This window comes from Tasmannia lanceolata, unplaced genomic scaffold, assembly GCF_043159265.1.
Source record: "Tasmannia lanceolata isolate RefF3 unplaced genomic scaffold, GAP_Taslan_0.1 ptg000002l, whole genome shotgun sequence".
NCBI lineage: Eukaryota > Viridiplantae > Streptophyta > Magnoliopsida > Canellales > Winteraceae > Tasmannia > Tasmannia lanceolata.
The window spans coordinates 57,315,871-57,331,883 of NW_027518679.1; the positions used below are offsets into that span (position 1 = coordinate 57,315,871).

Sequence of the window (16,013 nt, forward strand, 5' to 3'; positions counted from 1 at the left end):
CAAAGAAAGAAGAATGTGAATGTAGATGCAGGGTCTTCTACCCGCAAACGGCGTGGGAAGGCTATCCGTGAGCCCTCCCCTAGTCCTCCTGCCTCCGATGAGGATATGGGCAATGAGGATGCAGATGTAGAGGTTGGGTCCCTCGGTCGTATAGAAAGGAAGGGCATACTCCGAGGTAGGAAAGTCATTTTTAAAGATGTCGAAGTTTATAATGTGAAACCCTTATTTCTGGCCTTTCGATGGGTCAATTTTCTCGAAATTCACTGTGACTCGTACCCGACTCTCGTCAAGCAATTCTATGCCAATTACAGATTCGACAGAGATTTGAAGGTCTTCCAATCCAGAGTAAACAACAAAACCATCCATATGACAGTTCAAAAGTTTTGTGAAGTTGTCTCTCTTCCCACCACAGGCGACGAAATCTACTTTTGGCCCGGAACCATGGATGACATTAGTGCCTGTATAGATGATCCGGTCGCCGCCTATGGGGAGCTTGGTTGCGAAGGCCCACCTACTGACGGGTCAACCAACGTATCCTACAATTCCCTGACCCCTATGTGCAAAGTCCTACACAAGATTCTGACGAGCAATATCACGCCTCGCGGAGGCAATGCTGACATGGTCCGGCCTTTTGAGGCTTTTATTATGCACCGACTTCTTCGTGGCACGCCCCTTCACCTTGGCTATATCCTCCTTAGGTTCATGGAGGACACGAGGACAAAGGCCTTGGCTAGTCTACCATTCGGGATGCTTCTCACGCATGTCTTCAACCATGAGAAGTTGATACAAGGTGGTGAAGAACGCCTTAGTCCCGCAACTGTGTTCAATGCTAAAACTATAAAGGCCATGCGGCTTGATATACAGGGCCCTGCTCCCCCTCGTCGTCAGCCGGCTCAGCGTTTTGCATCACAGGAGTTTGTTGCGCAGGAGCTTCGTGCACATCGTCAGCACCTTGACGGGCACTTTACCGCGGTTAATCAGCTTTTACAATCCCATCATCAAGAGCAATTGGCGACTCAGCAAGCTTTGACTGGGGTACGCACCGAGATCTCCACCCTCCGCCAGGACTTGGGCACAGCGGTCACCTCACTCACGGAGCAGCTTTCTTCATTGACCAACTTGGTCCACCATCTGTTGCCCCCAGATCATTAGAGCGTTGCTGTGGTTGATTTATGGATAGATGGATGTTATGTTTCTTTTAAATTTTTTTTTTTTTAATGGTTCATGGATGTTATGTTATATACGGGTTTGATATGTTATTATGGATGGATGGATTATATGTTATTATCGTTATATTGTGTGTCTTGCTTGCATGGTATGTTTATGATGGTTCTTATGAATTTGATTCAAGTATCTATATAGCTATGGTTGTTTTAAGTGATTTTTGGTGGTTTAAGTTTGAATGGTTTTGCTTGACTCTCGTACGGTTTGTTATGGTTGCTATTACTTGGGGAGCCATATGTTGTTTGAACCGATGTTTGATTGTTTAAATTTGAAGGGGTTAGCTACGGTTGTCATATATGGTGTTCATGATCTTTACGTCTGGTTGTTTCCAGTTATTTGGGGAGCCCTGTGTTGTTTAAAGTGATTACATATGGTTTCTTTATCCTTGTTGTTTCAATGGAGTAATACTGTGTTTGAATAGACTAATATTGTGTTTCAAGTGATTGTTGGTGGTTTCGACAGATACATACGAAGTAAACAAAATTGTTGATCTTTCCCAACAATTGTTTCCTTTTTCGTGATGGTGAGTAACTGTTATATTTTCCGTCTGCATCTCCTGCTGTTTCTCGCTCAACTGTTTAATAGTGCCATTTTTGCAGGCGAAATATGTCTTATCTAGATGCTGTCCATCACGCTTTCACGAGTCCCTACAAAATATTCGGTTACGGGATGTGCATAGGGATTTCATAAAGGATACCCCATTTACAGATTTGGTTCTGCATGAGGGCCTCGAAGATGTCGAGTTGCGGAAGAAGATTTTGACGACAATGGTAAATAAATGGGATCCCAAACGGAAAGGTTTTTGTTTGGGCGGCATCGTACTCCCATTTCTAGTTAGTGATGTAGCTAAAATATTAGGTTTAAGTATGATTGGGGAAAGGCCGCAATTTGATTGGTCTAGCAGTGATACTGTGGATGGTTGGAGGTTTGGGGGTCCAACCGCCACCTATGACGAGGTGGTGAAGGTTATTCATGCCGATATGGATTCAGACGAAGAAGACTTGGTGAAGTCGACTGTGAAGCATTTGATATTGTTATTCTGCAGCACTGTCTTGTTTGCGCAGAGGGACCAGAAGGCATGTTCTTGCCTCTTCCCGTATATTGATCTGCAGACTATAGGAAATGTTGCATGGGCTTTTCCCGTTCATGAGTTCTTGGTCAGATCATTAGATTCACATGCTGCACTCGGTGGAAAGGGACATATATTGGGTTGCTCTATCATTTTACAGGTAATTTTCCATTCATTGCATATAGTTTTTTTCTTTCTATCTTATGCGGATCTAATCTACTTTGATATCAGGTATGGCTATTTGAGCATACCACGTTATGGGCACCTAATTCTCCTGATGCGTATCCGCGTCTATTTAAGTGGACCGCTCAGATGAATACGAAGAAGATGGAGCATCAACAGTTGATTAACTCTATTATTCATGGGACGGTGAAAGCCGTAGAGGTGAGAGTATAATGCATGTTGGTCGTTGTATGTCTTTCGTGTTATTTTTACAGTCGTATTTGTAATTAGTAATATGGAATGTATTCCAGGTGGTTAGGAGGGTCGAAGCTACGGCAAGGGAAGAATCTCTACTTCGACTCGATGATCAACACGACGATGGTAGTATTCCTTGCGATTCAGTCGGTTCAATTGTGGTCCCAGTGGGGGATTGCAGGGGTCAAACTCTGCCTGTACTGAGGGATCCAATGAGGCCAATTGCGACATATCAGAGGAGGGAACGAAGGAGGAGAAGTACGAGAGGAAGAGGGGAACATGGGAAGTCCGAAGTAGATGAATCTGTTACAAATAGTTCATTGTTGGAGAGGTTAACCAGAGTTGAACGTGAAATGAGGGAGGTAAAAATTCATTTGTTCGGGAGAGGTTCCAGAAAGAGGGAAGGTTTGGAGTCAGGGAATAATATCCCAACGAAGATAACGAGAAAGAGGGAACGAGAGGCCGACAATATGGATGGGGAACCCGAGATAGTGACTGCGAAGGGGGAAGTAGGGGATGGTGTTTTTGTAGATGATATGGGGAAACACATAGTTGATGATAGCGTAGAACATATCTCTATTGATAGCCTAATTACTAGGGATGTCAGGGATGCTGCAGCTAAAATGGTTATCTTGGTTGACACTCCTGATTTGAACCTCAGTAAGAGTAAGAAATCAAATAAGAAAGAAGATGAAAAAGTTATTGGGAGCATTGAAAAAAATGTGAAGCAACGTCGAAGGAAGTTACAACCTAGTAGAGCAGTCAGTTCACCGTATGTCATAAGCAACCGGAAAAGCATGTATGCTCTTCGCAATATCACCGGGCCTGCAGCGATGAAGGTGGATGCATTGGCAGCGCTACCACCTACGTAAATTTTCGTACAACCTACATTGTTTTTTAATTCTAATATCTCCGATTAATTGCATACATAGGTTGTTTAAGTACAATTATATGACCAAAGGACCATAGAGGTAGCTGACTTTTTACTCGATTTGCAGTGAGAGAGTCATTCACAGTGATGGGTACCACATGTGTAAAGAAGACTTGCTTATACTAACCGATCGTAGAGGGTGGATATCATCTCCGGTAAGATGTTATATGGTTCAGTTAGTAACGTAAAGCGTGAATAATGCGTTGGTACACATATCTTCTTAGAATTCCTTCTCGTTGACCTATGGTCTGTTATGTAGATTGTTAATGTATATACGGATTACTTGAACTTGCGGGACGAATGTTGGCGAACAAAAAAAAAGGGATCATGCATTTGCCTTGCTACCCATCTACCTGTGAGATTAAATTAACTTATAAGTAGTGATTTTTGTTTCCCAAGCTGCGGGCAATTCTAACATTTCTTTTTTTGGTTGCAGCAAGTTATTCTTGACGAAAGATGTGAACGTCCCGATGCATGTTCCAGATTCGTAACTCGTGTAGAGAACACCCCTCTTCAAGAGATACGAAAAGTACTCATTCCAATTAACATTGATATGGTTCATTGGGTACTTCTCGTGTTGGATATGGGGCATCGTACCTTCCTTCTTTACGATTCTCTTTACAGTCACACAGATTGTAGGAAGGTGCAACCCCTTGTGAGTACTACTCTTGATTCGTATGGCAATTAGTAATTAATTTTTTCTTACTACTGCCCTAACGTACGGAATTCTTGATTTGTAGGTCGATTACTTTGTTAAATGGTTCAGAATGGTCAAAGACATTGATATAAGTGCATTCCCCATTGATGTAGTGGTCGATCGGCCCCTACAAGGTAACAGGTATGTTACGTGCAATTACTTCAGTTTACGATACCTCCGTAAACGATTAATTCTTCTTCTCGGTTTTGCTTGATGTTTTGCAGCCACGACTGTGGGCTGTTCGTTTTGAAAGAGATGGAATACATTACCCGTGACGCTAGCCTCGATTTCACCCAGAAAGATATTACAGCTATGCGAGCTTCCCTACTTTCGGAAATGTTGAATGGGGTCTATGGGAAAGTATCCCTATAAGTTGTTCACATTCTTACCTGGGAGTCATTGTTGTTGGTTGTACATGCATTAGAGTTCAATTGCTTCGCGGGTGATCCGATACTTGCTCTCCTCGTTCCTGAAGTAGGTGGCAGAAATCAACCTGCTAGGGTGAGTGGATATTTTGCACACAATTGGGAAACACCAAAATGTTCTACTTATTCATTATGATAATTGTGGTTGTTTGCAGGTAAGGCTTGTTCCAAATCCGGGCTCTCTTCAGCGTTTCTGGCAACTTGAAGAAGTCGTGGATGAGGAATGGCTTCAACATCTGGTCCTTGAATAGCAACCTTCTGGATGAGGATTGATCTATATGGTCTGCAAGTCTCCCTTGGGCAAATCTTTTCAATGATCAGAAATCCACCCCTTCATCTCCAAGCTATTCTGCCCCTACCAAACGCAAAGAAATCACTTCGAGCTTTGTTTTTTTGTTTTGGGCTGTTTTTGCAGGTTCTGTCCTGTGTTTAGATGTTGTTGTTTGGGCTTCTTGCCTCTTTTTGTTCCCCCCTTTTATGTAAGGAGGTTGTTTTCTTCCTTCATGTATATCTTTGGTTTCCATAAATATATCTGGTCGGGGTCCTGCCTAACCCCAGCTTACTCATAAAACATATTTTAAAAAACAACAAACACAAAAAAGCTTCTGAGTGACCAGGATCGGGAAAAAGCTCTTTGTACTGGGGTAAAGATGAAAAATGTAGTGGGGACCGGTAAACTGACATGTTCCACAATTCCACTCTTTTCTCCATCCGACACAAAAGATATGTGCTTTAAACATCAAGTTCTTAACATTACGAGTTCATCACCCAAATGATCATCATTAATATATAATCTGAATGATCTTGCGCCAGAAATGATGTATACATGTGATCAAGCCCATTGAATTGGTAGATCCTCGTGTAGTAACGTACATGAACCCGGTCCGGAACCATATATGCTGTTGTACTGGACTCCTTCGGACTACCGATTGAACTTCGGAAATCCGCGTCGGAATTCCGAACCAATTTCCGGACATCCGACGGGAGTCCAGTAGGTTGGCAAGTCTACTGGACATCATTCGGAAGTCCGGAAGTTTTTTCGGAATTCCGAGTCGGAAATCCAAACCAACGTCCGGACTTCCGAATGATGTCCAGTAGGTTGGCAAGTCTACTGGACTTCCGTCGGAAGTCCGGAAGTTGTTTCGGATTTCCGACTCGGAAATCCGAACCAACAGCCGGACTTCCGAATGATGTCCAGTAGAGTTGCCAATCTACTGGACTCCCGTCGGACGTCGGAAATCCGAACCAACAGCCGGACGTCCGACGGGAGTCCAGTAGACTTGCCAACCTACTGGACATCATTCGGAAGTCCGGCTGTTGGTTCGGAATTCCGATTCGGAAAACCGAAGTTCAATCGGTAGTCCGAAGGGCTCGGAGTGCCTAAACAACACTCGGACTTCCGAATGATGCCCAGTAGAGATGCAAAGTCTACTGGACCTCCGTCGGAAATCCGAGTGCTCCTTCGGAATTCCGCCTCGGAACTCCGACCCAACGTCCGGACTTTCGAATGATGTCCAGTAGAGTTGCCAACCTACTGGGCTTCCGTCGGAAGTCCGGAAATTGGTTCGGAATTCCGAATTATCCCAATTAGAGATGCAAAGTCTACTGGACTTCCGTCGGACGGCCAGTAGACTTTGCAACTCTACTGTTCGTCCGGACGGGAAAGAAGTGATATTGCGCTTCCGCTCTCGTCATTGGGAAGTCCAACGCTAGGTTCAGACTTTCGAGTAATCGTATGTACACTTTGTTCGTCCACAGATGGAAGGATTACCTCCATTCGATGGACCTGATTATTTGAGCACACCCAATATATGTGATGTCGTATCAAATGAACGATTTAGATGATCCAAACAATGTGGGCCGACTGACTTTTCGGTAGTGAGTAAAAACCAATGATATTGCCAACACCAATGATACATTAATGATAAGTTTTACAACAGTCACGGTCAGCTGTACAACCAATGTAATACTATAAGTCTATAATAACGTTTAATTTATACAAATTCTGTGTGAGTAAATATTTATGTGCAGTATGAAGAGTCCCAAAATCAATGCCACTTTGTACAAACAAACCAACAACTCCATCCCTAAGCAAAGAAAGGAGGTGCGAATGAGACACCGGACCTACAAGAAAAACATGCAACAATCAATAAAATGATGGGTTTGATAGAGAAATCATATCAAGTGAGTCATAATGGAACATACGTATTTTCTGTAGGTGCGGATGGACCGATGGGCGTCATATTTAACTGAAGATTTACAAGGGGGGGATTTTTGCACGTTCTTTTGTTGTGTCCAGGTTCCCCACATGATTTGCAGTTGTGATGTTGTCCAAATTGTAGCCCTCTTTCCATTCGTACTTTTTTGGGTCGTCCAGGCTGTCTTCTTACTCGTGGTGGCAACACTACTTCTAAAACATGGGATGGCTCCGGCCATTGTGTGCGATCTAAAGTAGGGTGAATCACGTCGTCATATGTAGTCCGATAAGTTGAAGCCAAAAACCAATCCTGACAGTACCTATATTTGTCCAGCTTGTTGACTCCCATGGCTGCTATGGCATGCCCACACGGCAATCCCATAATTTGGAACAGACCACACGTACACGTTCTCTGCTCTAAGTCCACACGATCCGTATTAGTTGACGATATAACTTCATATTCATTCCAACTACACGGCCGGGGTGTGAACTTACTGCCATACAGACATGATCTGGCTAACCATTTTTCTGCATTATGGGTCAAATGCATTTTCCATTCAGAAGCAGCCTTGCGGCGAAGGTGGAAGTACTCTTGTACTTTCCATCTAGTGTGATCGACTAGAGCCGCGATGGGTAACTCCCGTGCGCCCTTTAATACGTTGTTGAAGGACTCCGCTGCATTAGTTGTCAACATATTCCACCTAGACCCTTTAAAGTATACATTAGCCCACTTTTCTTTAGGAATCTCAGATATCCATTTCTCTGCTTTTGCATTCTTCTCTTTAATACATTCCATCGTCTCCTTATATTCTCTCTCCCTTAAAGCATATGCGGCTCTCGAAAATAGTTTACAAAGTATTTGACTCTTAAAGGTCTTCAGAAAATTAGCATTGAGGTGACGAATACAGTAGCTATGGTATGATCCCGGCAATGCTTCGTCTATAGCTCTAGGCAAACCCTTCATCCTATCAGAGGAAATAGTGAATTCGTTGTTGTTTTTTTTGGCTGGTATCACCCTTTGGCGGAGTAAACGAAGAAACCATAGCCAGCTCTCATACATCTCATTCTCAACCACTGCATATGCTAACGGAAATAATCCACCGTCACCATCTACTGCAGTGGCAGCTAATAAAATTCCTTTATACTTGCCTCGCAAATGTGTCCCATCAATTAGTATCAGTGGTCTAATTGTTCGACTGAATGCGCGAATGCTAGGGCCGAATGACCAAAATAAACGAGCAAATGTATTATCTCCACCGGTCCATAGCTGACGACTTCGATATACACACATAATGGTGCCAGGATTGCATCTCTCCATCTCTTCAGCATATGCAGGAAGGATGCGGTAAGACGCTTCGGCATTTCCACACATTTTTTCGTGTATAATGACTTTCGCATTGAAAGCCTTCACATAGCTTATGGTTATACCCCACTTATCCTTGATGTATGCTCTTATCAGAGTAGGCCTCACGTCTCCTGGGCAGGGAAATAACCCAAGACAGGTGTCTGCTGCCCAAGCTGCTGTGACAAGGGGATGGTCATTACCCCTCATAGTACCTGAGCATGTATGCTCTGGCACAAACCGTTTTACCATAACATGATCCAAACAAATTCTCCCACTGATTCTGAAGGGGCAACTTTTATCCTTGCATCTAACAGCATATTTTGTAGGCTTTGAATCTACTGGGACGAATACAAACTTCCGTTCAATTGCGTACTCTTTCACTTTGTTCTTAAATACTTTCAAATTCGGGAAGATTCCCCCCACCTTCATCTCCTCAAGTCCTATACGTCCCTCATTTAATTCATCTACAACCATCTCATCTACTTCCAACAGCTCCCTTCTATATGTATTACACAACGGGTCGCCCACAACGTTCTGTAGACCAACGAGGGGGCGTACAGCTTCGCACTCATCTTCCTTACCAAAGTCACCTTCGCGCACACTGTCCTCAACGAAGTCATCATCACCAAATGAATCATCACCCTTTATACTATTACCATCCTCGCATTCAATGCCATTACTAACATGCATATCACTATGGAAATCCCTGCTGAACTCTGCATCGTGCCTGCACAGTAGGGACTACGTTAGAATGAATATTGTATGAGAGAAACATAGAACTGGCGAAGTAAATGTAATTAGTAATTACAAGATTACATGGCAGTGCTCATATGTTACCATGTATTTTCGTCTGCCACATTAAAAATAGGGTCCTCATAGTCTTCGTTCAAGTCCACGGAATATCTGTTCGGATTCCGAGGAATATTGGTATCTTCTTGGTTTCTGCCCAATATTTGTATGTTCTTCGGAGCACCAACGTCATTTCGATTAGGTGTTGCTGACGCTGCACGGATGGATTTATTTATGAGGTTCAATGGCGGTTCAAGAGGACGAGAAGAAGGTTCACAAATATTTCCATATAAAATAGGATATTCATAATGTTGAATTCGATCCCTCATATTCCTGAGCAATGACAAATTTCACATCACCTAATAGTGTAATGGAATGAGAGTTGAAAGAATGAAAATTTCCACCTTACTGAATATTTTACCTCTGGATGGGGATCGGTGAAGAACTAATTCCTCCTACTCTGTACTCTTTGGTTATGTACAGGCTCATACAATTGAAGAGGCTATTCTCAAAAAGCATCATCACCATAGCTACGTCATCGTCATTTCGAATGTCGTACAACACGATTTGATATGGATCCACGACATATCGACATTGTATAGATTGTGAGATACCGGTTGCTGTGGTATGGATTTTTTGGTGAACTAGAGACTCAAATTCTGCAAATTTTATATTCCGATTCACAATTAAAGACATCTTCGTCCCGCCAATATACTCAAATGATACTTTATCCTTCAAGTACCCATCAACGTGTAACATAAAAGAAGCCATTCTTTCCACCATTTTCGCAAACCCTAGTAGGATAAGAACCAATATTAAACCCCCATAAAATTAGAATAGAAAGTAATATATGAACAACCATTTACAATGATACAACCACAATTGGAACAATAAGTTACACTCATGGAAGCACACTTTAATTCCTTCGAACCACAGCGGGTCCACAATTTATACCTCGGAACAACATTTTATACCCCGGGAACCATTACGGATTCACATTCTATACCTCCGAACCACTACGGAACCACATATTATACCCCACAACCAATATGGAACCACATTTTCTACCCTGGAACCTCTAGGGAACCACATTTTATACCACGTAACCACAACGGGATCACATTTCCTACTCCGCAACCACTCCGGAACCACATTTTATACCTCGGAACCACTACGGAACCACATTTTATACCCCGGAACCACTACGGAACCACATTTTATACCTCTGAACCACTACGGAACCACATTTCCTACCCCGGAACCTCTAGAGAAGCACATTTTATACCCCGGAACCACTACGGAACCACATTTTATACCCCACAACCACTATGGAACCACATTTTATACCCTCGAACCACTAGGGAACCACATTTTCAACCCTCGAACCACTTCGGGACCACATTTTATACGCTAGAACCACTACGGAACGACATTTCATACGCTAGAACCACTAGGGAACCACATTTCATACCCCAGAACCACTACGGAACCACATTTGATATCTCGGAACCACTACGGAACCACATTTTCTACCCTCGAACACTACGGAACCACATTTTATACCACGTAACCAGTACGGAACCACATTTTATATCTCGGAACTACTACGGAACCACATTTTCTACCCCGGAACCACTACGGAACCACATTTTATACCTCGGAACCACTACGGAACCACATTTTCTACCCCACAGCCAGTACGGAACCACATTTTCTACCCTCGAACCTCTAGGGAACCACATTTTATACCCCCGGAACCACTACGGAACCACATTTTATACCGCACAACCACTATGGAACCACATTTTCTACCCCGGAACCTCTAGGGAACCACATTTTATACCCCCGGAACCACTACGGAACCACATTTTATACCCCACAACCACTATGGAACCACATTTTATACCAAGTCACCTCTACGGAACCACATTTTCTACCCCGGAAGCACTAGGGAACCACATTTCTAAGCCCACAACCACTATGGAACCACATTTTCTACCCCGGAAGCACTAGGGAACCACATTTTCTAGCCCACAACCACTACGGAACCACATTTTATACCATGGAACACTACGGAACCACATTTTATACCACGTAACCAGTACGGAACCACATTTTATATCTCGGAACTACTACGGAACCACATTTTCTACCCCGGAACCACTACAGAACCACATTTTATACCTCGGAACCAGTACGGAACCACTACGGAACCACATTTTCTACCCCACAGCCAGTACGGAACCACATTTTCTACCCTCGAACCTCTAGGGAACCACATTTTATACCCCCGGAACCACTACGGAACCACATTTTATACCGCACAACCACTATGGAACCACATTTTCTACCCCGGAACCTCTAGGGAACCACATTTTATACCCCCGGAACCACTACGGAACCACATTTTATACCCCACAACCACTATGGAACCACATTTTATTCCAAGTAACCTCTACGGAACCACATTTTATACCTCGGAACCACTTTCGAACCACATTTTCTACCTCGGAAGCACTAGGGAACCACATTTTCTACCCCACAACTAGTACGGAACCACATTTTATACGACATAACTACTACGGAACCACATTTTATACCTCCGAACCACTAGGGAACCACATTTTCTACCCCGGAAGCACTAGGGAACCACATTTTCTAGCCCACAACCACTACGGAACCACATTTTATACCATGGAACACTACGGAACCACATTTTATACCACGTAACCAGTACGGAACCACATTTTATATCTCGGAACTACTACGGAACCACATTTTCTACCCCGGAACCACTACAGAACCACATTTTATACCTCGGAACCACTACGGAACCACTACGGAACCACATTTTCTACCCCACAGCCAGTACGGAACCACATTTTCTACCCTCGAACCTCTAGGGAACCACATTTTATACCCCCGAAACCACTACGGAACCACATTTTATACCGCACAACCACTATGGAACCACATTTTCTACCCCGGAACCTCTAGGGAACCACATTTTATACCCCCGGAACCACTACGGAACCACATTTTATACCCCACAACCACTATGGAACCACATTTTATTCCAAGTAACCTCTACGGAACCACATTTTATACCTCGGAACCACTTTCGAACCACATTTTCTACCTCGGAAGCACTAGGGAACCACATTTTCTACCCCACAACTAGTACGGAACCACATTTTATACGACATAACTACTACGGAACCACATTTTATACCTCCGAACCACTAGGGAACCACATTTTCAACCCTCGAACCACTTCGGGACCACATTTTATACGCTAGAACCACTAGGGAACCACATTTCATATCTCGGAACCACTATGGAACCACATTTTCTACCCTGGAACCTCTACGGAACCACATTTTATACCCAACCACAATGGAACCACATTTTATACCACGTAACCACTACGGAACCACATTTTATATCTCGGAACCACTACGGAACCACATTTTATACCCAACCACAATGGAACCACATTTTATACCACGTAACCACTACGGAACCACATTTTATATCTCGGAACCACTACGGAACCACATTTTATACCCAACCACAATGGAACCACATTTTATACCACGTAACCACTACGGAACCACATTTTATATCTCGGAACCACTACGGAACCACATTTTATACCCAACCACAATGGAACCACATTTTATACCACGTAACCACTACGGAACCACATTTTATATCTCGGAACCACTACGGAACCACATTTTATACCCAACCACAATGGAACCACATTTTATACCACGTAACCACTACGGAACCACATTTTATATCTCGGAACCACTACGGAACCACATTTTATACCTCGGAACCACATTTTATAACCACTTATCCACTAGGGAACCACATTTTATACCCCACTAGGGAACCACATTTTCAACCCTCGAACCACTTCGGGACCACATTTTATACGCTAGAACCACTAGGGAACCACATTTCATATCTCGGAACGACTATGGAACCACATTTTCTACCCCGGAACCTCTACGGAACCACATTTTATACCATGGAACCACTACGGAACCACATTTTATACCCCACAACCACAATGGAACCACATTTTATACCACGTACGGAACCACATTTTATATCTCGGAACCACATTTTATATCTCGGAACCACTATGGAACCACATTTTATACCTCGGAACCACATTTTCTACCCCAGAACCTCTAGGGAACCACATTTTATACCCCCGGAACCACTACGGAACCATATTTTATACCCCACAACCACTACGGAACCACATTTTCTACCCCGGAACCTCTAGGGAACCACATTTTCTACCCCGGAACCTCTAGGGAACCACATTTTATACCCCACAACCACTATGGAACCACATTTTATTCCAAGTAACCTCTACGGAACCACATTTTATACCTCGGAACCACTTTCGAACCACATTTTCTACCTCGGAAGCACTAGGGAACCACATTTTCTACCCCACAACTAGTACGGAACCACATTTTATACGACATAACTACTACGGAACCACATTTTATACCTCCGAACCACTAAGGAACCACATTTTCAACCTCGGAACCACTAGAGAACCACACTTCATAGCCCGGAACCACTACGGAACCACATTTCATACCCCGGAACCACTAGGGAACCGCATTTTATACCCCGGGACCACTACGAAACCACATTTTATACCTTGTAACCACTACGGAACGACATTTTATATCCTCAAACCACTAGGGAACCACATTTTGAACCCTGGAACCACTTCGGGACCACATTTTATACGCTGGAACCACTAGGGAACCACATTTCATACCCCAGAACCACTAGGGAACCACATTTTCTACCCCACAACCAGTACGGAACCACATTTTATACCTCCGAACCAGTAGGGAACCACATTTTCTACCCCGGAACCACTACGGAACCACATTTATTACCCCGGGACCACTCGGGAACCACATTTCATACCTCGGAACCACTAGGGAACCACATTTTCTACCTCCGAAGAAATACCGAACCACATTTTCTACCCCGGAACCACATTTTCTACCTCCGAAGAAATACCGAACCACATTTTCTACCCCGGAACCACATTTTATACCCGGGAACCACTACGGAACCACATTTTCTACCCCGGAACCTCTACGGAACCACATTTTATACCATGGAACCACTACGGAACCACATTTTATACCCCACAACCACAATGGAACCACATTTTATACCACGTAACCAGTACGGAACCACATTTTATATCTCGGAACCACTACGGAACCATATTTTCTACCTTGCAACCTCTATGGAACCACATTTAATACCTCGGAACCACATTTTATACCCCAGATCCACTTGGGAACCACATTTTATATGCCAGACCCAGTAGGGAACCACATTTCATACCGTAGAACCACCACGGAACCACATTTTATACCCCTGAACCTAGTATAGAACAACATTTTATACTCCGGAACCACTTGGGAACTACATTTTATTCTCGGGCACCAGTACGGAACCACATTTCATACCCTGGAACCACTACGAAATCATATTTTATACCCCTGAAGCACTACGGAACTACATTTTACACCTCCGAACCACTAGGTAACCACATTTTATACCCCGGAACCACTAGGGAACCACATTTTATACCCCGGAACCACTACGGAACCACATGTTATACTCCAGAACCATTATGGAACCACATTTTATACCTCGTAACCACTAGGGAACGACATTTTATACCCTGGAACCACTAGGGAACCACATTTTCAACCCTTGAACAACTTCGGGACCACATTTTATATGCTGGAACCACTAGGGAACCACATTTCATACCCCAGAACCAGAAGGGAACCACATTTTTTACCCTTGAACCTAGTACGAAACCAAATTTTATAACTCGGAACCACTTGGGAACCACATTTTATACGCCGGAACCAGTACGGAGCGACATTTTCTACCCCAAAACCAGTACGAACCAAATTGGGTAGAAACAAGTAATGGTCTTTCTCCAACAGAGAAAATGGTGGTTCTGACTTTCTTTTAAAACGCAAGAAAAGAATGAAAACAACTATACAACCTACAACAACTTCGGTAATTTCTCTGTTTTTTTCAACACAAAACAATTGGGCTTTTCTACTCCGGAACCCCTTTCGAACCACATTTTATACCCCGTTTCCACTACATTCTAACATGTAACCAAACATGATTGTATGCTCCCTTCTATCTATCATTCCTCCTAATGAGAACTCGGTACAGGTGAAAAGAGTCTAATTGTACGAGTTTATGAACTGACATTGCCAACCTTTTACTAATTTAGGCCACCCAAAAGGAAAAAAAAGTTGATTGATTTTGTAGTGAAAAAACATGGCCAAAGTAAAACCTAGTCGAGTCGTTCAAGTTAACGATTAACTTGGGGCACTATTCAACCAATTACCAAACGGTCCAAACTCACATCATGACTGGGTTAGCATTCATAAACAGCTAAATATAAGAACCGATAGGCTTTTTTGGGCAATACTAAATCCAATGAAACATGCTAGTAATTAAAAGGTCCAAATGCTCATTGACTCGATGACTCGGCCAGTGAGTTGTTCACTCTTCAATAGCGCTTATAGATTCCAAAAACAGAATGTCACAGTGAGCAGGGATAGCTGACAACCACCAAGCACCAACTTATGCACATGTATGATTTTCTCATTTATTTACCTTACAAAGTAGTCAAATACAGGAAGGAGGGGGGTGCCCTGCATAAAACAACGGGGTCCAAACATAATCTCCTTTGAAAAGATTCGCTTCCATTTACTACCCAATTCATTCGTCTTCTCCGAAGCAGGAAAAAAGGGAAAAGGCAAAGTTTTCAATGGCTCTCGCAGCTCCTGTCTTCTCGCCTCCAATTCCCGCCAAATGAACCACA

At 43.3% G+C, this 16,013-nt stretch overlaps 1 protein-coding gene across 2 annotated transcripts; it reads left to right on the forward strand.

Moving 5' to 3' along the window:
• Positions 1-678: 678 nt before the first annotated feature.
• LOC143887468 (uncharacterized) lies at positions 679-4,795 on the forward strand. Of its 2 annotated transcripts, none has more exons than XM_077391548.1 (9): positions 679-1,747; positions 1,824-2,453; positions 2,525-2,677; positions 2,767-3,578; positions 3,709-3,796; positions 3,901-3,996; positions 4,078-4,296; positions 4,382-4,479; positions 4,563-4,795. In XM_077391548.1, the coding sequence occupies exons 1-9, from the start codon at positions 1,745-1,747 to the stop codon at positions 4,708-4,710; spliced, it is 2,247 nt and encodes a 748-aa protein (XP_077247663.1). In that variant the 5' UTR covers positions 679-1,744; the 3' UTR covers positions 4,711-4,795. The 2 variants fall into 2 exon arrangements, with proteins under 2 accessions (XP_077247663.1, XP_077247670.1); XM_077391555.1 differs by having other exon boundaries at positions 4,382-4,472; positions 4,563-4,719.
• The last annotated feature ends 11,218 nt before the right edge of the window (positions 4,796-16,013 follow it).

Coding starts and splice junctions, on each gene's coding strand:
- LOC143887468 (XM_077391548.1), top strand. Junction 2,454..2,524: donor GTTGCTCTATCATTTTACAG/GTAATTTTCCAT, acceptor CTTTGATATCAG/GTATGGCTATTTGAGCATAC. Junction 2,678..2,766: donor GGACGGTGAAAGCCGTAGAG/GTGAGAGTATAA, acceptor AATGTATTCCAG/GTGGTTAGGAGGGTCGAAGC.